This window comes from Prenolepis imparis, unplaced genomic scaffold (genome assembly GCF_030444845.1).
Source record: "Prenolepis imparis isolate NDT839.2.m4 unplaced genomic scaffold, iyPreImpa1.0 SCAF_6, whole genome shotgun sequence".
NCBI classification, from domain to species: Eukaryota; Metazoa; Arthropoda; class Insecta; order Hymenoptera; family Formicidae; genus Prenolepis; species Prenolepis imparis.
In genome coordinates this window covers 7,889,784-7,909,874 of record NW_028141164.1, presented here as the reverse complement: position 1 = coordinate 7,909,874, position 20,091 = coordinate 7,889,784, and the positions used below count along the sequence as shown (strand labels likewise).

Below are 20,091 nucleotides of genomic sequence, written 5' to 3'. Positions count from 1 at the left end.
CAAAACATTTGCCAGTTTATCGCTATTATCGCTGTCGTATAAAATCGGAGCAAAGAGCTTTTGATTCAATAAAACATGCGTAATAATCGTATTAGAATGTGACGAAATTTGTTAGACAAAAAAAATTTTTTGTCGTAAAAAATCCTGTTTCAAATTACATCATTCGCGTCTTATCAAACTGGCGAATTAAATGTCTAGAAGTTAAAAAGTAACGCTACAGAAATGATATCAATTTCTCTCACTCACCGATACTTGCAATAGCAGAGTTGTAGTACACAGCAGATTGATCTGAAAACAAAATATTCAAATTATGTATATACATATATATATAAATTTTAATTATTTATTAATATTATTTATTTAAGTATTAATATTATTATTTATTGATATTAATTATTAAGTATTTATTAATAAATAATTCTGTATAAATAAGCTATAACTATATCTATGTAAAAACTTTTATATATAAAAATCTAAATAGTTATAAATATTTTATTATAAATATTTTAAGAGGAGATTTTGAAATAAAGTTTTTAAAATATTTTATATGCATAAAACTAGTATATATAATGTAAAGTAAATTCCGCGGAGATAAAGCAAGTAATTTTATCAATAGCGAATTAATCAATTAAATATATTATAAATTGTGTTTATATGCATACCTCACAGTTGCCCCGTTGTCGCCCGATGCCTCCCCGGGCCTCCTCCTCCTCTCTTGGTCCACTCACGAGACTCGCGAAAAACACGAATAATTACGATCGCCCGACACTTTACACGGCACTCCCGACTCGCGAGATTTTACACGGCACTCCCGACACGACGCGTGAGTCGCACGCGTATTTCGCGTATTGCACTTGCAATAAGAAAAAAACGATGCGAAAACTATAATCGCACGAAGCATTCGTTCGACAATCTCGCGGTCAAATTCGCGCGCAGCTTATCAGCAATGCTATCTGTAACAAATAAAATACATACATATATTAGAGCAATCTTATTATTTCGCATTATAACATACATGATATAAATATGCAAGCTAAAATTAAAGATAGATATATGCACAAGTCGCAACAATTGCGCGCGCAAAAACAGATCAGGTTAGGTTGAGTTGGCATAGATTTTGCATCGAATTTCTCGCGAAATATGCGTTTCAAACAATTACGACTACATATAAACGTTGAAATTATGATATGCGATTGATAAATATTACAATACAAAGGTTAGAAACAATTATGCTTACTAATTATTCTAATTAATCACAGCGGAACGTAGCTCGAACTGTCTGGTACTCGCGGCGTTTCGGTAATGGCCGACGCTATTCTACAAACATGAGCAACTTCATTCTAGTAGCGCGCGCGAGCGCGCTATACAAATAATAATAGGTTATATAAAATTTAAAATAGTAATATGTTGTAAATAATATGTTATAATGCCTCATCTGCGATTAATATTTTTTGAGATAAATCAGCTGATAGCTGTCAAAAATATTAATCGAGTTTAAGGAATTATAACATATTATTTAAAACATATTATTTTAACTTTTATAATATATTTTTATTTTAAAATTTAATTAACAAATTAACACTTATTATTTTTTTACAGAAATCAGCTGATTAAAACGTTAATTTGCTAATTAAATTTTAAAATAAAAATATGTTATAAAAATTAAAATAATAGTGTTTTAAATAATATGTCATAATTCTTTAAACTCGATTAATATTTTTTACAGTTATCAGCTGATTTCTGTGAAAAACTATTCAAGTTTAAAGTTTTATATAACATATTATATTTATAACATTATTATTTTAATTTTTATAACATATTTTTATTTTAAAATTTAATTAGCAAATTAACGCTTTAATCAGCTGATTTCTGTCAAAATATATTACTCAAGTTTAAACGAACTTTATATAAAAATATAATTCTTTTTATATATAAAATCGAGGAATGGCGTGCGCGTAGCGCGCGCTTGTGTTGTTTTAGTAACTAATTAAAATGAAAAAGAGCTTTCGTTCGAAAAGCTTTAGAATAAGAAGTATATAATTCTCGAAAATCCACTGGCGTTTCATCTCGATATAAATATAGAGATCCGATTGTCTTTATTGCAGCTTAATTAATATTTTTTTTTGTTTCTAAAAGGCAGAAGTTATGTAGAACTATAAATCTTTTTAATCCTGATAATTGAAAAGGAATGACGTAGGACAAGGGACAAGATGAGACGCTGCGCAAAGTTGGTGTCTCAGTTTGTACTAAGGCATTTTCGTGGCTTTAATGACGAAAACTATTTGTTCAAACTATCAAGAACTATCTAGAACTATTGAAATATTGAAAATAAAGTCAGAACTCTTAATTATTTATGAGTTTCGAAATGAGACGCCAGCTTCACACACACAAAGATCTGCTCTCTATATAATACGACACAACGAAACATCGCGTTAACTCAATAACGACAAATGCTTCGAAGTTTCTTGGAAGAAGTCGGTATAGAAATTCGGCAGAACGCAATTCGGCAGTTTCGTCGCCGGCAGTAATTTTGCGATTGATTCGCCATTAAATTCATGGCCCTCATGAGGAATTTATCGACGACCGACCGGTCGTCGCCGAAACTCCTCGTCGGCCATGAATACTTAGCCGCTCTCTGATGTTTCAGTCCCGATCGATTCGCGTACGAGCCAAGAGTGTCCGAGGCTGTTGACCCCCCCATCCTCCCTTTCAATCCCTTCGTCCTCTTGCTCCTGCTCTTCCTACTTTACCCCGCCCTCTCCCTGGTTTTCGGCCGGTTCCAGTTTGCTCTCTGCATAGGCGCAAATTATAATGCCGGGGCTTAGAGACCGCTACTCTGACAAATTACAGGTTTGTTCTCCAGGCAACAGGAGATAGATTCCGTCGTTCCATCACCGTCGCTTCCAAGCGGACTCACGCGCGGGCATGCATATTAATTCGATTTTAATCTAGCGCGTCCTTTTTTTCATTTTTTTCACGTCGCAATAAGAACGGCGACAATATATTTCAGATCAAATTCAATAATCGAGCGCGATCTAAGAGTGCGGAGAAAGTTATTTTATCGCACATTAATTAGCTCTGGATATATTGATTCTATCACATCCCGAAACTTGAGATTATCGCGCGATCGACATTAATGAGCGTCAAATTGCAAGTTTGCCGAATTGAGCGTACTTGATTTATCGCGCATTTAATTGCAGTTGTATGAATGGATCTGTTTCCGGTCTCCACAAATCAGCGTGCATTCAGAGTCACTTCGAGACACCGGGAGAAGAGAGATCGTTACCCTCAGACACACGCGCGATCTCATTCACGTACACGTCGCGATCGTATCCGTCCTTCACGAAGGACGATTCCTTCGCGTAAGACGACGCCGTTTCCGTCTGCCGTTTCCAGCGAGACCGGGACGACCGGCCGCGGAATTAATTGCAACGACCGTGTCTTAATTGATAACGAAGGGCATTAAGATTTCGCGCAATGCACTCGCAGCGAAGGCGAATGAAAGGATAGACGAGACGAACGAGCGAAGCAGAAGAAGGAGCGAGATCCTCGACGCCGAGAAGCCCAGACTAACGGCCGCGACTACAGGGGAAGTGAAATAATGCCGGGCGCGAGAGAAGCCGTATTTGCATTAGCTATTCGTTTGACCCTAAAAACTGTCTGAATTGCACCGATGGCTGCTCGTAAAGCCTCCCGGGCAATATCGCGGCGAATCACCGCGGTTTCTCAGGCGTGCTCGAAACTCGGAAACTCGCGAAAGCCGCTGCAAAGGCTCGCGCGAAATTAATGTCGCGAAACCCGAAGAAAAGACATCAGTTATCGCGAAAGAGTTTTATAGCCACAACCCAACGCTTATCGCATATTTATTTATTTTCTGACATTATAGAAAAATATGTTTATATGCGCATTTAATTGGTGTAATTAGTGGAATGAGCAGGAGCATGGATATTCTTTGAAGCATTGATTTTAATGACAAAAGATTTTGAGTAGACTGGAGAGAAACTCTCCACGTAATCGAAAATGCCTATACTAGAATATTAAAGACGGACGCGCGCGCAGGATGGATTCAATAAATCATAGAGCAGTGGCGAAAAAACCTTTTTGTTCACGACCATTCGTGAATTAATCAAGAAAAAGGCGACTCACCGTCACATGTCGCACTGTCAGTGATCGCAGACATCGAGAGCGGGATGTCGATCCTTTCGTCGATCGCGTGTCGTCCATCGCCGTCGACGATTACAGCTGTGACGAATATAACTCTCGGTGCACAATGTATCGGATTTTACGAGTGCCCACCTAGAAAAAGAAGGATCACGAGATGATGGAATAGCTATGGCGAGACAGGGTGAAAAGAGGGAAAGGGAGAGAGAGAGAGAGAGAGAGAAGAGCAAGAAAGCCGGTGGAGCGCACTCAGATTTTATTACGTTATTTTGTTAATGCAACGAGAGAGAGAGAAAGAAGTGGTCCACGTGTGCCTCTCGAATATCCAGTCACAAAAAATATTATGTCCCTCAGTCAGGAAACGGGCCATGAAATCCTTTTATGCTTTCTGCGCCCTACAATGCCATCATCAACCCGCAGAATTTCACCTATGCACCTTTTTCGCAGATTGATATTGGCATCGAATCACTTTAAACGTTAAGCGACACGACACGTAATACAAAGCACTATGACACATAGATAAGGCATTTATCGACATTATTTTAATACAATTACGTAATTATTATATATAGTATAAAAAACTTAAAAAATAATTATAGTTTTCACGATAAAACGTACAAAAAAATTGATCGAGAAAGGAATTGAAGAAATTTCTACGCAATTGACAGTTCCATCCAATTTTAAATTCAATTAAACTTTGTAATTAAAAGAGAATGTATATATATATATATATATATATATATATATATTTCGTGACACAGTCTAGGTTTAATTGTTGACATTATAGTAATTTTTTTTATCAGGACAGAATAATTCATTATATAATTGAATTCTCTACATTCTACATGAACGTGACTTTGTCTCGAAACATTTCAACGTTCTATCAGATTGCATAGTCTCTTTTTCTCTTTTTTGTTTTAAAACGGTGGCGGTGGCATACCACGTACAAGCTGGGGTTAATAAAGAAACCGCGGTACACGGCGCCGACAATAAGACACTGATAAGCGAAAAATATGTTACGGCACATATAAATACTAACCGCTATCGGCGAAAGAAGCCGTAAGCAGTTGCCGCACGTACGCAATTCTTGCCGCGACGACGCTCTTTCGCGGAGTCTCATTGCAGATATCGCGTAACACATGCAACTTAAATAGCGTATTTTTTTCGGTATTGCAACGAAAAAAATGACTGCACTCCGATAAATATAATAATGCTAAACATTTGCATTAACATCCGCGATACTTTGACATTTAACTATTGACTCAAGTAGTCTTTTGTTTGCTTGACCCGTTATGTTTTTTGACAAAGTCGTAAAAAGTATTATGTCAATAAATACGCCCAGAGAGATATTTTAATAATAATAATTTTCGTCAATCTAAATAAATTAATGAATTAATTTTCGCGTGCGCGGAGGATTTGACAACATATGAGAATTTCAAGATGACATTTATATCTTAGATTTTTAATAAAATAAATATAATCCCGGCATTTTCAAGATCAAAATATTTCTCGAAAAATTCAGGAAAATATTTCTCGAAAAAATATCTAGATTTATGATACAGAATTTATCGCGCGAATAATAGTAGCTTTCTTTCTTTCTCTCTGATATGTGCATTAACAATACATGTAAAAGATAACTTAATAGTGTGAAGTAAATTGTACTATGGGAAACTAACATTCCTAAGAGTATACGTGTCATATCGATTCTCTGCAGTGGAACATGTACATATAATAGCGACGGTAGCCTCAGTGAATTCCTTGCATGAGTCACGGGAAGTACCAGTACGTCTCCTACTCCACTTAGAGCAGGCGGATAATAATCACGCGATCGCATAAAGTCGCGAAGGCGCTTTTTGATCGCATGTTTTTCAACGAAGAAGTCTATATATTTCTGCATAGAACTTGCGCGTGCGATACATTATCGAATGAACGTTTTTTTGGCCGAAAAAACACACATCATTGTTAAAACCTAATAAACAAATCTGCATGAATAAGTGCAGATACATATAATGTGTTCTTATCACGCGCGAATTAAATATTTCTTACAAGATTGCGAACATGTGATTAATCATTCCGTATAATTTCATTTTAAGTAATCCGCGTGAAGCTACGTTAATGACAAATTAAAGAATCTATCTTAGATACTTGGAACGAAATAAATTCGACATAAGGGTGATCGCAAAAAACTCAAACGACATCGTGCTATTAAATTTATATGAATCGTCAGTCGATGCGATTCGTCGCGCTTGTCGAAACGTGACGGCGAGATCCGTCACGAACTACCATTACCCTCTATTTCAATCTACCGTATAGAGAGATATACTAACAAAATGTCAAATTAGAGAAGCGTTTACGTCGCGTCGACTAATGGTTTTCCGACGAGCACGAAATAAAACGTCCTACGAGATAATTCGACAGCCGTAAAAGCACGTGGCCGCATCGTTAAGAAAACACGTCATGTATACCTGCGACGAGAGAAGGGGTTTACATGTTTACCCCATGCATTTACATACTGCGGTAAAGCTCGATTGTGCAATGACATCGTGTACATACACGGGAAAAGACGATACATCATAATTCCGGACTAAAGATCGAATCAATCACTCATCCGTGTATATATGCATGTAAAGCAGCGCACGTGGTTATACACTTTGCCGAATACAGAGGAATAGAGGAATATTAAAGGATATTGATTAAAGAAATATATATTGATAAAAAATATTAATTTTGAAAAACGTCAAATTATTATATCGTTATTACACAATAAAGCTTTTAGTGTGTATACGCACGTATATATTTAATCAACGAAAACTATACTGTAATAAATTTTCTGCAAAATGGGATGTAAACGCGCGGAATGTGTTCCCTTGAAAATAATATGGGTAAACCGATAGAATACAACGAGGCATACCCTAATCGGTTCCCCTTTCAATTTTTCAATCCCCGTTTTACGTTTCGCGACGCGTTTTCCACTCGAAAGCGCACGATAAAAGATCCACAAAGCGAGTTTGAAATTGCTTTGCCGGAAGTTTCGATAGTGAATCATACGCGCGAAAAATGTATTTCTTTCTCTTTCTTTCTCTTTCTCTCTCTCTCTCTCTCTCTATACTTAAAATATATTGCATAAAAAACATATAATAAAGATACCATGTATATATTAAATTTATAACTGTGTATCATACATACATACATACATATACATATATATGTATGTATGTGTGTATGCATAGTTTTATTTTCCACAAAATTATATAATTATATAATTATATAATTTATTTTCCTTTTACGACAAATTCTCTCCTTGTTTAACACAAAGATTATAAAAAAAGGATAAAGGAAAGGTGAAAAAATGTAATATTTAGTATATCACAGTAAGAAATGTGGTCACACCTTTGATTAATAGCCCAATTTCAAAATAACTCCGCATGATGTAACTGGATTAAATGTAAACAAGTTGTTGATTGGAGCATGTTTCTGCGATGCTGCTTTGATTATTTCCTGAGCCATGATACCGCCAACGATAGAACAAACTGGACTGAGTTGTGCGTACAAGTCACTCCTGTAATTACATAAATATACCATACATTAGAATAATAAATACAAATTTTTCAAAAGATTGATATATGTGCGTAATATAGCAATGCTATATTATATACATACTCTACTAAATGATCTATTTTGTTTCCCAGTTCATATTTTTTAATAATTGCAGAAGCTCTATTCTTTAGATTTTCACAACCTCTTTCACTAGGCAATGGATCTTCACCATATTTTTCGCGATAATTTAATAGTACTAAAAAAAAGAGCCAATTATCACTTAAAATACTTATTAAATGAAAACTTTCTCACACTTTATAATATCACAACTTACTTAACATCATGTAATAAATCTCTTCCTCTCTAACTAAAGATGATTTTGGAGCATTTAGAATAAATTCGAAAGGAACAAATGTATCAGTACGCTTTTCATTAACTATTATAGTTTCAATCTTTTCTTTTCCCCCAGGTTCGCCACCTTCTGGTATCTTAACTTTTTTTTGTTTTGAAACATCCCTGAAAAATTTTGCATGATTTGTTTAGATTAAGAGATTAAGCTCTTAATACATCAAGTTCATATATAAATATACATACTCTCCATATTCATGTTCTTGTAAATCTACAAATACATATCCAAGTGCTCCCCATACATCGCCAGCAAAAAATTTGACTTTTTGATTTCTGCAAGCTCGATTAATTCTCTTTAGCTGCGTAATGGTACAATGCATAGCACATACCACATTAAACTGTCCAAAATATTCATCGGGTTTATCGTCAACTTTGCCTGAGTCCGCAATAACATTAACCATAGAGTTTAAATTTTGTGCTCTTGGTAATGAAGCTTCAGCTCTCTAAAAATATACAATTATTTTAATATACAATTAATGATGCACAGCAGAATGTGGTATATGTTGCTGTTTAACATTTACATTCTTTCCGATATCTTCTTTCGGTACAAAGAATTGTGAACATCTGTCTAATTCCGTTACATTTCTATGATCTAAAAATGTAACAGAATTGACTCCAGCTAGAATGATATTTTTAGCAATCTCTGCTCCAAAACCATCCAGTCCTATCAAAAGAACTTTCGCAGCTCGCAATCTTAAAAAAAGAACAAATTAAAAAACATTTAATATAATAATTTTAATCGAAAATTCTAAGGCAAGCTCTAAAATATTTTACTTATTCGTTAGGAAACGTATAATCGACAATCAAGAAACGTATTTCGTCCACTTTAAAGATCTTTTGCAGCTATACGCATATTATATTGGTACTTGGCAGTTTCGCAAAACGCCGGTATCCGAGTCGGAACATGAGAGAGCTTACCGTTTCTGTGAATCTAAGCCCCACAAACGTAATTGCCTATCATACAACTCGGCTTCGTGATCTGTTAATTCTTCCGCCAGTTTATTCTCGTCTACCATCGTGAAAATTTCTATTTCTATTCGCTACGAAACTCTGTTACCGCCAAAAACGTGTTACAAGACTTTTTTTATAAACTAATATGGCGTCCAAACACAACGTACTTCACACACACATTTACATTTAATTCGTGACGCTGTCGTAATTCAAAAGCGCAGCTATGCCATAGAATAAATGAACGCTAGATCGGAAACACAGTGACTGACAATTAGCAACTAAGCTGTGATTGGTGGATATTTCTACATCCACCAATCACGACTCTTCTCTAAAAATGTACTACACAATCGTATATTTTCCGAACATAACCATTCGTTGTCACAGGAGGAGGCGTATCTTCACGCATTGTGCATGTATGTCTATTTTATTGACAGCTGACAGTACATACGTCATATATGAATGACAGTATACGTACATGAATGATTTTTCAGTTATTGTCAGTATTTGCGGTCATAGAGTGTATCCCCAAATTTTGATGAATAATGAAATGGGAAAAATAAACATCGCATCTACCTGTGTTTATATCAAATTTCTTATCCTCTAATAATGGTACAAAGAATTTCTTATGTAGAGACAGAGAGGTTATATGCCTTAATTGCAAATTGACAGCTTGATCAATTGAAATATACAGACGATTGGATGACCCATATCAATGAAACAATGAATGTGAGTAATATACAATAAGATTCGTTAGTCTCAAGCAAAATTTTTACTATACCAGTATTTACTATATCAGTATTGTGACATTTATCGCAGCACCCCCAATCAAAATATACTCTCAAAAAAATTTATTATCTGAATTATTTGAAAATTTATACTTAGCATTTCAAGAAAAATATATATATTTAGACTGAGAAGTGTTAGAAGTAGTTGCAAAAAAATATTTTTTTCTCTTTTGCTGATATTTTACAATTTATTTTACCAATAAATATGTTATTGTAATATGTATTTATTTAATTTAAATATAGTATTTGCTTTATGTTATACATTCAAATTTGTAATTAATTTCCGATTAAAATTTATGATTAATGACCATTATCATTGAGAAATAAATATAAGCAATAAATGTAATCAAACTTACTATATATATACTAAGAATTATCTTTGCCCTTTTAACCCGAATGTTGTGAAAGCTGACCTTGATGGCATAAGTGTTTTTATTTTAAATCTCATAACGTCTGCCTACATGCTGATAAAAGTTAATTACATGGAATACATTACTCTAATCTGCTATTAACTATTTCACATAATTATTTTACTGTACTATTTGGGAAAGATATGATTTTACAAATATGCCATAAAAATCATATGAAGACTAAATAAATATCATTACAGATAATGAATAAAGCGGAAGAGGAACACATCGAAAAGACATTCATCTACAAATTTCCAACATGCACTACGAATCAAGAATACACATTGGAAGTTCCGATAAAAATACCATACCATGGTTCCATAGAAGAATTAATGCATCGTATAATGACATCATTCAAGCTACCATGTTATGTAGAATCAGACTTATTGGAAGCTCTGCAACGTAGCATCAAAGAGCTTACACTGCAGTTTTATAATGATAAGTCTGAGAAACTTATTGAAGCAGTCAAAATAGGCACTTTAGATTTAGAAGATATAATTAAAAATTGGGAAAAGATATACAAACAGAAGACAGTAGAATACTCTGATCCCATTGGAACCACAGATGAGGAATTATTTGCTGCGGCGTATCACAGATTAGTGCATTCTCCATCTTTGGAACCAATTTTGCAAGCAGAGCACAAATTTGGACGGGATGTCACTGAAGTAATTCAAATGAGGGATACTGACTATGAGCATCTCACGCAAAAGTTAGTAAAATTAATTTCTTTCCATGTTTGTTTTTTTTTTCTTTTTTTTTTTACACTTGATAAATTCTTTTAAAAAATACATAAAAAATATACATAAAACATAAAAAAAATTATTTGTGACTTAGAATTTTAATAAGAAATATTTTAAAAAAGACAAAATTAATTTCTCATGAAAAAAAAATCTTTTATAAATTTCAGACAAACCAACGAAATGCGTGTTGCCGTCGAGGCTCTCGAAGCAGGATCCACCGAAAAATCAATAAACGATATGGCAGGTCGTCACTTCGAGGAGCAGAGTTTATTACAAGGATATTGGGGATCTAGAATCGATGCTTTAAGATTAGATCAACGACGACAGTATCGAAATTGGATCATGAGGATGCTCGAGGAACAACAAACCAGTATGATACCCACGCCAGTGTACGTTTTTTGCGTATTTCGATTTTAGTCAATAAAGCAACAAAACTTAAAAAATTATATTAAAATTAAAAAAATATATATATATATTTTTTTTTTTTACAGTGGTTCGCCTATAGTACCATTGCCACCGTTGCGTCCGGCTTTAGACAAATTCGTTCACAGCGAAGAGAAACAAACGACTAATTATCCTCTATTGGAAGAAAGCTTTACGATACATTTGGGATCGCAAATGAAACAAATGCATAACATACGTATATTGACCGGAGACGTGCTGGACTTTTGTCGTACGAAAAATAGCGAATCCGGGTATCTTGAAATAATTTTATTCTCAATATAGAGTATACTGAATCAATGCCTTCTTTCTCTCTTTCTCTCTCTCAGACAATTATAATAGAAAATATATTAAATTTAGGATGGATCCAACGCCGCAAAGATTGCAAACAGCTTTAGGACTGTACTCGAACGATCTGTGTGGATTAGTTCTTCTAAGTGATAATCATTTAGGCAGTTACTCCGGAATAACGAAAGGTACTTATTAGGCTGTAGTAAATCGTATATCAGCGGTTCTAAAAATTTTTTTTATAACGTTAGCAAAACATTTCTACTACATTAAAATACTATTGTTGTTGCAGAATTATGCTCGATATGTCAATTAACAACGGAATTTCATTTTCCGCCAATCGATGAACAGCTGGAAAAGATTCGAGAAGACGTGAAAGATGCGGTTGCTTGGAGGCAGGCGCATTACAGAGAAGGAAGTGATTCTCATGTAGGTGACATTGTTAAAAATTTGACTTGAAATTGATAATTATCACATGCACACAATTATATACATAATTATGTATTGTTTACAGGCGAAAAAATCCACGACGAGCAAGAGCTTGCAAACGGGCGATGTTTTTATCACTAGACATTCCAATCTAGCACAAGTTCACGTAGTGTTTCACATGGTGGTGAATGACTCTTTAAGATCTGGTAAATGATTGTATTCACACAGTCATCTTCATGTTATACACTCCCCGATTATATACTAAATACGCGATCTTAATTTTATTAGGCGATATCAATTCAAGGCATCCCGCTATTTTGGGACTGAGAAATATCTTGAAGACGGCGTGTTGCAACGATGTGACAACACTGACAATACCTGTGCTACTCGTCCACGAAATGTCAGAAGTAATCTATCGCGCAAATAATTCAGACAAATAATTCTTAGATAATTAGACGAAAATATATAATTAATCGATGTGATATCGATAGGATATGACGGTCGCCTGGTGCACGAAGCGAGCCGAGCTAGTCTTCAAGTGCGTGAAAGGTTTCATGATCGAAATGGCGTCTTGGGGTGGAGCCGAGCTGAAGAATCTCCAGTTTCTCGTGCCGAAAGTAAGTACAACGCGATAAGAGTAATCCGTCGAGATTAAAAAAAAGGATATAAATATGCTGATATCGTTGTTATTTATTGCTTGTAGGGAATGTCGGAGGAGGTGTTCGGAACATTAGCCACAATGTTGCCCAGCATATTTCGAGTGTCAAATCCACTGGTTTTCAAGGCCACCAGCACGCCGCAAACCCCGAAAAAATGAATAACTCTTTTTGCCTCTGTTATCGTTGTACATACATTCGCACGGGAAACATTGCAATATTTATAACTATATGTGATGTTTATATGCAGTCACAATTATCCGTTGCAGGCGTGAAAAAGATACGATTCTGTGAATAAATGTCTGACTTTTAATGAGCTGTTTATACTTTCACACATTTAATTTCACAACGAGTCGGTCCGATATTCGCAATGCCAAATTTTTCCTTAAAATATTTCGAAATTCATATTCGATCTATCAAACAAAAGCAATGCATATTTTACTATTCTTTGGTTTTTTGTTAATGTAATTAATAAAATTTTAACATCTAATTTATTTTATTTCTTCATCTGACATTAATTTCACAGAAACTATGTATCTGCAAAATTCGCTCAACGCTCAAAAATTCAATATGTTTATAAAAATATCTAAAAAAAGACACAAAATTTGTTAAATAATTTCAGTAAATAAATAAATCATTTCAACAAATAATATCGAATAAGATGAGCAAAACGAACATGAGCAGCATTATCGCCGTTAGACGCGCGACACGGAGAGCGAGGTTTATCTCTTAGCCGTATTTTTATTTTTTTTTTTTCATGGCAGAGCAGATATGCTAACAGCAGAATTCGGACGCGAGTCTCATCGCGAAAGATACAACGTTAACTCATCTGTCCGCGCGTTCTAACGAATCGTAAATTTCGCAAACTCTACCGTTCCAATGTTGTTTAATTGAAAAAATATATGCGATTAATTGTGGCGAGGAGACCATCGCCGACCAGCTGTCGCAAATCGGTGGACGTTTACGTGCGCGGCATCGCCTCGTAATCGCCAATTTATCTGAAAGCGGTACGTTAGCCTCGATGATTTTGAACTTCTGACCGAGAACGGATTAAATTTAACGCGCGGCGCCGATGCGAAGTCGTTCGAACGAAAAAATATTTGCCTTCGATGCGACCTTCGTAACTAGTAGCATCGCGCATTCGCGAGTTTTATCATATTGCAATAGATAAAATATACAAGCAGATAAACATTTTAGTTTTAAACATTTCTCTGTTAATTAAATTATTCGATAACACGCAGGAATTTATTATTAATTTATATACGAATATAGAAAGCAAAAACAGTGATATCGCGTCGTTAATATGACGAAACAATTTTTTGTTGATTGATCAGCTTACGCTGGTCCACTGGAGGAGGATTCTACTAGAAAAATAAGAATGGCAAATCACGATTTCCCGAATCACTAGAGCAATAAGCGGATAACAGACGTGCGATTATATTTCCGATCGAAGCGTGGAGTGCATTATAATATACAATTGACACTCTTTTATCCCCCTCTTAATTCGACACTGCAATCTTCGGCAGAGAGTGTCGCGGATGAATTCGTTGCCATTTCATCGAATCGCGGTGTGAGAAGCATAGTTCACGCTAGGTGGTCCCGGCGGTGCGGTTGGATGCATCAAGAAATCGGATCGCTCCAAAAAAGAACGTCGACTAATCAGATACCACCTGGCATGATGAGGCTCATATTTTTGGCCATCGTCGTTTCGTTCGTCTCGGCGAAAACGGTGGGTTTTTTTCGCGATGATTTTCTTTTTTTCTAATCGAATCATCGTCGTCGTCGTCGTCGTCGGCGATGATAATAATTTATTACAATTTTCCGGGACACTCGGTGACTTCCCGTTTATATCGCGAATATCATTTCCGGTCGCGTTTATCGCTTTCATAAATTTCGCTGCTTTCTTGCGGAAATAATTGCCATTCGCGATTTAAATATGCTGCCATAAACTCATAATTTATATTTTGCGCGCGTTTAGACATTCTCATTCTCTATTTCTAATGTAAAGATATGTGTCGTTAATTTAACGTCAATTTCAATATTGTTAAATCTCGTTTGATCGTACACGTGTTCCTATAACAATCGGAAAACGTATTGTGAATGAGTAAAAATTTCTTAAAAGGCTATTTGCGTTGCAGGTTGACCTATCGTTCCATAAATTAAAGAAAGAAGATTTTTTTGTGAAAAAGCAATTGCAAATTAATCTGCATGAAGTGACAGATCTCAATTTGAGGGGGAACGAGTTTGACAGTTTTCTCGATTGCTCCACTAATCTGGAAAATCTTAGAACGCTGGATTTGTCTCAGAATCATCTCCAGCGATTCTTTTTCCTGTGCAAAGAGGAATATAATCTACAAGTGTTAAATGTGAGCCACAATAAATTAGAATACATCGATGACAATGCTCTCAACGATCGGATACCAAGGCTGAAGATATTAGATCTTTCCTTCAACAAACTCTCTGTCGTCAATGAAACCATGCTGCAATATCTAACGGTAATGATAAATTTAATAAAGACAATTTTACTTTTACAGATACCTTTCTAAAAATTAAATAAATTAATAAAAATTTTCTAACGCGTTTAAAGTTCGTGAAAACGACTGATTAATTTTTTTTTTAGATTCTCGAATATCTGTCACTATCTCATAATCCTATAGGAGATGGAATACATGAAAAGGCATTTTGGAACTTAAGGGCATTGAAGCACCTCGAATTGAAAAATATATCCGCGCCGTATTTTTCGTCCGACTTCTTCAAAACCTTGACGAATCTGTCAACCCTCGACCTATCCTGGAATCCAATCGGCGCGATATCTCTATTGCCGATAAGCTTGCAAGAGCTGGATTTATCTGGCACGCAAGTGATAACTCTCGAAAATTTATATCTACCACAGTTACGAGAACTGAGACTGAACTATATGCCGAATTTAACGTCATTGGTTCTGAATGATCTCGAAAACCTCACTGGTCTGGAGATATTATCAATAATCGGTTGCAAACGGTTGATTCAGCTCAGCCTTTGGCCGCAGCTCGGTATGGTGCTACCTCGGTTGCAGCGTCTCTCGATAAAAGAGTGCGGCTTTGAAACTCTGAATATCGAGCTACGTGCATTGGTGCAACGAATACCGGTCATCGAGCTGAGGAATAATCCCTGGAGATGCGATTGCAAATTAGAATGGATCGGTCTGTTAAATTCGACCAGAAATCTCAGTCAAGATATCAGGTAAGAGCCCAAAGACGATGTTACTCTCAGTTGATACAGTATCGATTAAAAGTAAAATAGATTGTGAACATTTTATTGCATAATCACCTTATTTCGCTTTTATCTGGATTATTTTTTAAAATATTTTTTAATAATTATTACACATGAGTAATCTCTATCTTAAATAATATATTGTAAAATAAAATGATAACAGTCCTCGTGTCTTGCCATTACATCAAGCTTCATCTCTTTACCTTTAGATGTCTCGAGAATTCCGTGAATTAAAACTTTATTCATGAAATTGAAAATATTTTGCTAAAATAATGAGCTTGATTGAAGTTCTATATTTATATATGAATATTATGATCGTCATTATAATCTAACTTTATTTTATAGTATATTAAATCATTAAAAATGATGAAAATATAGATTAAATATTCGTTATATTTGTAGATGCTATGCACCGGATCGACATCATGGCAAACTACTCGCTGAAATACCGAACTACGAGTTGCAATGTGAATACGATTCGTCAATTCTTTATCCGATCCTATGGACATGCATCTCGCTATTAATTGTTTCCCTAATCATCGTCATGGTGTTAGTCCTTCTCAAACGACCGATAAGTCAATGGAGCTTTAAGGGAAGGAACGGGGATACTGTCACGTACAAGAACGTCGTCGAATCGAACAATGATCTGGTCCGAATATTGGCGGTATCCGAGGGGCACGAACGCAACGAAGAATAAAGCCAAATTAGGATAAGGAAAGAGAAAGAATTCACAAAAGTATACGAACAAAATCATCATAAGCAGGTTAATCATAGACATTTCATCGAGTTTTTTTGAAATTTTGTCGCAATATTTACTTTGAATAATGTAATGTAACATTTTGTTAACAATTATGCAACGCTAAATGTCAATGATGCGAAGCAATCTCAAAATTATTTCTTTACAAGTTATTAAAATTTTCATGCGCATGGTAATAAGATTAATTCCAGGATTATGCCATTAAGTAACAAATTATTGCGCAATCAAATATACATATATTGTAGTAAACGTGAAGAAAAGTCACTCATGCCACGCTTTGTAAATTCGAAAGACCAAGTGCCGCGGATTCGAGTATTCGAAGGGCGTTCTCAGTGTCCGATAATAATGCGAAACTCTTCTACGGTCGAATAAAACGTCTGCGTTTTTTTTCTGTCGGTAAGAATCGGTGTGTTTAAAAAACCCTTTTACCTTTGTTGCGGCGCGTCCGTTGCCGTAGCACAAAAGAAAAGCAGATACAAAGAACGCAATGGCTCATTTGCCCTGAATGACGGTAAGATCCTCTTCCGCGTAATGACGCGGCAACGCGTAGCTGAATGCACGAATTATCGTGCGTGGCATCTTGAGAACGCACGTAACTAATTGAAATTCTACGAGATTCCGCTGGAATGAATTCAGAGTCTGTGATTGAACCTCTTTCGAATGATGAGCGAAAGGAGCTCTCTATGCGGTCTTTAGAATCGAAGTAAAAAAATATATATATATATACATGAGTTTTATTCTGATACATTGTTTACTTTAGAATAGAAAAAAAGATACTTTTTTCCCAAGTATCGTTGTCTTTTGCTTTGAAGAAGAAATTATTAATGATCGAACAAATGGTTTTCTATAAAACCTATTATTTCCCCAAAAACCGGCTTGCTGCGAAATGTAAATTAATGATCGAACAAATGGTTTTCTATACAACCTATTATTTCCCAAAAAATCGGCTTGCTGCAAAATGTAAAAAAAAATTACCCTTTGTAATAAGCTACATTGAAGCTACGACTTGCATATTATACTTCACATTGGAAGACTGTCTCGAAAAGATTTTTTTATAATTATTTTTCTTTTTAGTTTACACTTTTATATTTATTTTTCAACACAGCTATTTAGATCACAATAAACACGATCGTGCGAGCGATCCAATCAGATCTTGGTACGCGCGATACTTCGATCGTTGATGAAACGTTAAGGTGCAGGGTGTTACGAGCTCTGTTCTAGGAAGGGGCGCAATATATTGGCGTGTTATACGATGAGCCAGCAAATGGTGCTATGAAGATCGTCAGTTTACGTGACGTGCACCGTGATCGCGTGCGATGTAGCGATCAGCTATTGTATCGAGGTATGATCTTCCTATGGGAGGCCTATATTGGGTTACGCCCGAGCAGAAAGAGAGGCCCCCATGGGCAAGGATGCCCGGGGAGTCACAACATGCAGAAGAGTGGAACGCAAAAAATCATTGAGGAAGATGCGCCGCGCCACGTCGAGAACGGAAGCCCGCGATTACAATAACTCTCTGCGTGTGAGAGGGTACGCCCGACATAAATGCACAGTTCTCTTTAACTCTACACGCCTTTTTTCCACATACCAGGAATAACACGTCAGGGTGCGGTAAATTCCGTTTGTTTCCCATTTCATATCTTGTTAATCATCCTTTAATTACATGTTTCCGTTTCATATTTTTTTCAAAAATTTTACGAAAGTGTTTGACGAAAGTTCAACTCTCTATATCCTATTATAATAGCTTTTCATGATTTTGTAAATAACAAAATATGTAAAACTTCTTCACGCGTTATGCCAAAATTTCCATCTGATAATCTTTTAATTTTATTTCATTTTTATTTGATTCGAATTTAATTCAATCTTTATTAATGACGGAAACATTCGCTGCTTTGCAGTATCGCATATCTCTTACATGAAGTATCAATTTGAATCAATAAGAATTCCGCACGTTTTCCATCTGGAGTGCGGATAAAGCGATTGAACATTGCGGGATATTTTTTTTCGCCATGCCAGAGAGCGAGCACAGGGGTTGAAGGGAAGGAAGGGGAGGTTTTAGCAACAAGAGGAAACGAGAAAGAGAGAGGGAGGAAAGAGGAGAAGGAGGTGAACCCCATAGAGAGGTTCTACCCTCCTCGCGCGATGGTTTCGAGTATCTGTAATTCGAGATTCCATGCGAGCCAATTTGGCGAGAGCCGGTGGAAAAATAATACACCACCTACCAGCACGAGATATCGCGAGAGCGTGCGGAGGCGAATTTTAACGGTCAAACGGCGAAACACGTGGGCGGACCATGTCGTGAAATATCGTGTTTCGAACCATGAAGAGAAGATCTTATACCGGGGACCTTAAGACGTCTCGCTCTAGCGTTTTGTTGGAAAAACAGCGTGGGCGATATTGCCCATACCCGATGATGAGATACTTGCCCCCAAGTATTTAGCCAAACGAGACGATATATATCGACACCTTGGGACAAGCAATATCCTTGTGCTTCCCTTGAAGAGGGATAAGCATCTTGAGTAGATCATCTAGTTTGTAATAAATTAACGCGATAATTTTTTTATGCGGAATTATAATAGATATTGAAAGAAAAATAATGAAAATGATGAGTCCAATGATTAAGAAAATATTTTTAAAATTTCCTGCGCTGTTTATGCGTAATTAAAATGTTGGTTCTTAACCGCAATTAATTAAAGACATGTATCTGAATAGATGAGATTGTGTTTATGTGTTACGTTTTTGCTTTTTGCACGTGTGTTGTTCTTTTGAGCAACAGAAAAATTTCCCAAGGCACGCACTTCGTTAATTAAGCGCACAGCTGACTTAGCGCTTGGCGAAACATATTTTTATAACTGCCCTCTACATTACGATTCGTTAAGCCAGCGTCTGCATTAACTAAGCTAATCCCTTAATTACGTTCCTCTTATTTCTCCTCGCTTCCTCTCTCCCGCCCTTCCGGCGGCGACTCTCACGCTTCCTGCATCATCCTTCACTTGGTAATTAAAGAATTTGATGAAATCCCGACGTATATACGCGGAAAAACACGCGGCGAATAACGCATCCGCAAACAGGTAACTTTCGCACGCGTTATATAGCATGATATACAATATTGTTGCTTTCAAGTCGCCGCATAATACGTCACACGCTCAAATATCACACCGATTCAATTAACGTAATCAACGAATAATTATCAGTCATAGAGAGAGAGAGAAAGAGAGAGGTAGAGCTCTATTTCGCACATTTAATAATAACAGATATTATGATGTGGCAAACACA

General features: G+C 35.9%; 3 protein-coding genes and 1 long non-coding RNA gene across 6 annotated transcripts; 2 read left to right on the top strand and 2 right to left on the bottom strand.

Moving 5' to 3' along the window:
- Positions 1-149: 149 nt before the first annotated feature.
- LOC145937638 (uncharacterized) lies at positions 150-4,292 on the bottom strand. Its single transcript, XR_014425593.1, has 3 exons — positions 4,147-4,292; positions 663-953; positions 150-288 (listed from the first exon to the last, which is right to left on the bottom strand). It is a non-coding gene; the product is annotated as an uncharacterized LOC145937638 (long non-coding RNA).
- Positions 4,293-6,085: 1,793 nt separating this feature from the next.
- Positions 6,086-9,141, bottom strand: Aos1 (SUMO1 activating enzyme subunit 1). Its single transcript, XM_083040166.1, has 6 exons — positions 9,025-9,141; positions 8,628-8,799; positions 8,293-8,549; positions 8,033-8,214; positions 7,822-7,954; positions 6,086-7,720 (listed from the first exon to the last, which is right to left on the bottom strand). The coding sequence occupies exons 1-6, from the start codon at positions 9,120-9,122 to the stop codon at positions 7,558-7,560; spliced, it is 1,005 nt and encodes a 334-aa protein (XP_082896292.1). The 5' UTR covers positions 9,123-9,141; the 3' UTR covers positions 6,086-7,557.
- A 346-nt stretch (positions 9,142-9,487) lies between these two features.
- On the top strand, positions 9,488-13,342 carry LOC145937230 (FERRY endosomal RAB5 effector complex subunit 3). Its single transcript, XM_083040165.1, has 10 exons — positions 9,488-9,783; positions 10,453-10,961; positions 11,160-11,381; positions 11,484-11,687; positions 11,794-11,909; positions 12,014-12,150; positions 12,236-12,356; positions 12,439-12,557; positions 12,642-12,767; positions 12,854-13,342. Exons 1-10 carry the CDS (start codon positions 9,757-9,759, stop codon positions 12,965-12,967), a joined length of 1,695 nt encoding a protein of 564 aa, XP_082896291.1. The 5' UTR covers positions 9,488-9,756; the 3' UTR covers positions 12,968-13,342.
- Positions 13,343-13,605: 263 nt separating this feature from the next.
- On the top strand, positions 13,606-18,590 carry LOC145937188 (uncharacterized). 3 transcript variants are annotated; one of them, XM_083040112.1, is made up of 5 exons: positions 13,606-13,813; positions 14,333-14,535; positions 14,945-15,301; positions 15,427-16,028; positions 16,461-18,590. In XM_083040112.1, exons 2-5 carry the CDS (start codon positions 14,422-14,424, stop codon positions 16,753-16,755), a joined length of 1,368 nt encoding a protein of 455 aa, XP_082896238.1. In that variant the 5' UTR covers positions 13,606-13,813; positions 14,333-14,421; the 3' UTR covers positions 16,756-18,590. The 3 variants fall into 3 exon arrangements, with proteins under 3 accessions (XP_082896238.1, XP_082896236.1, XP_082896237.1); XM_083040110.1 differs by having other exon boundaries at positions 14,141-14,535; XM_083040111.1 differs by lacking the exon at positions 13,606-13,813 and having other exon boundaries at positions 13,998-14,535.
- Positions 18,591-20,091: the final 1,501 nt, after the last annotated feature.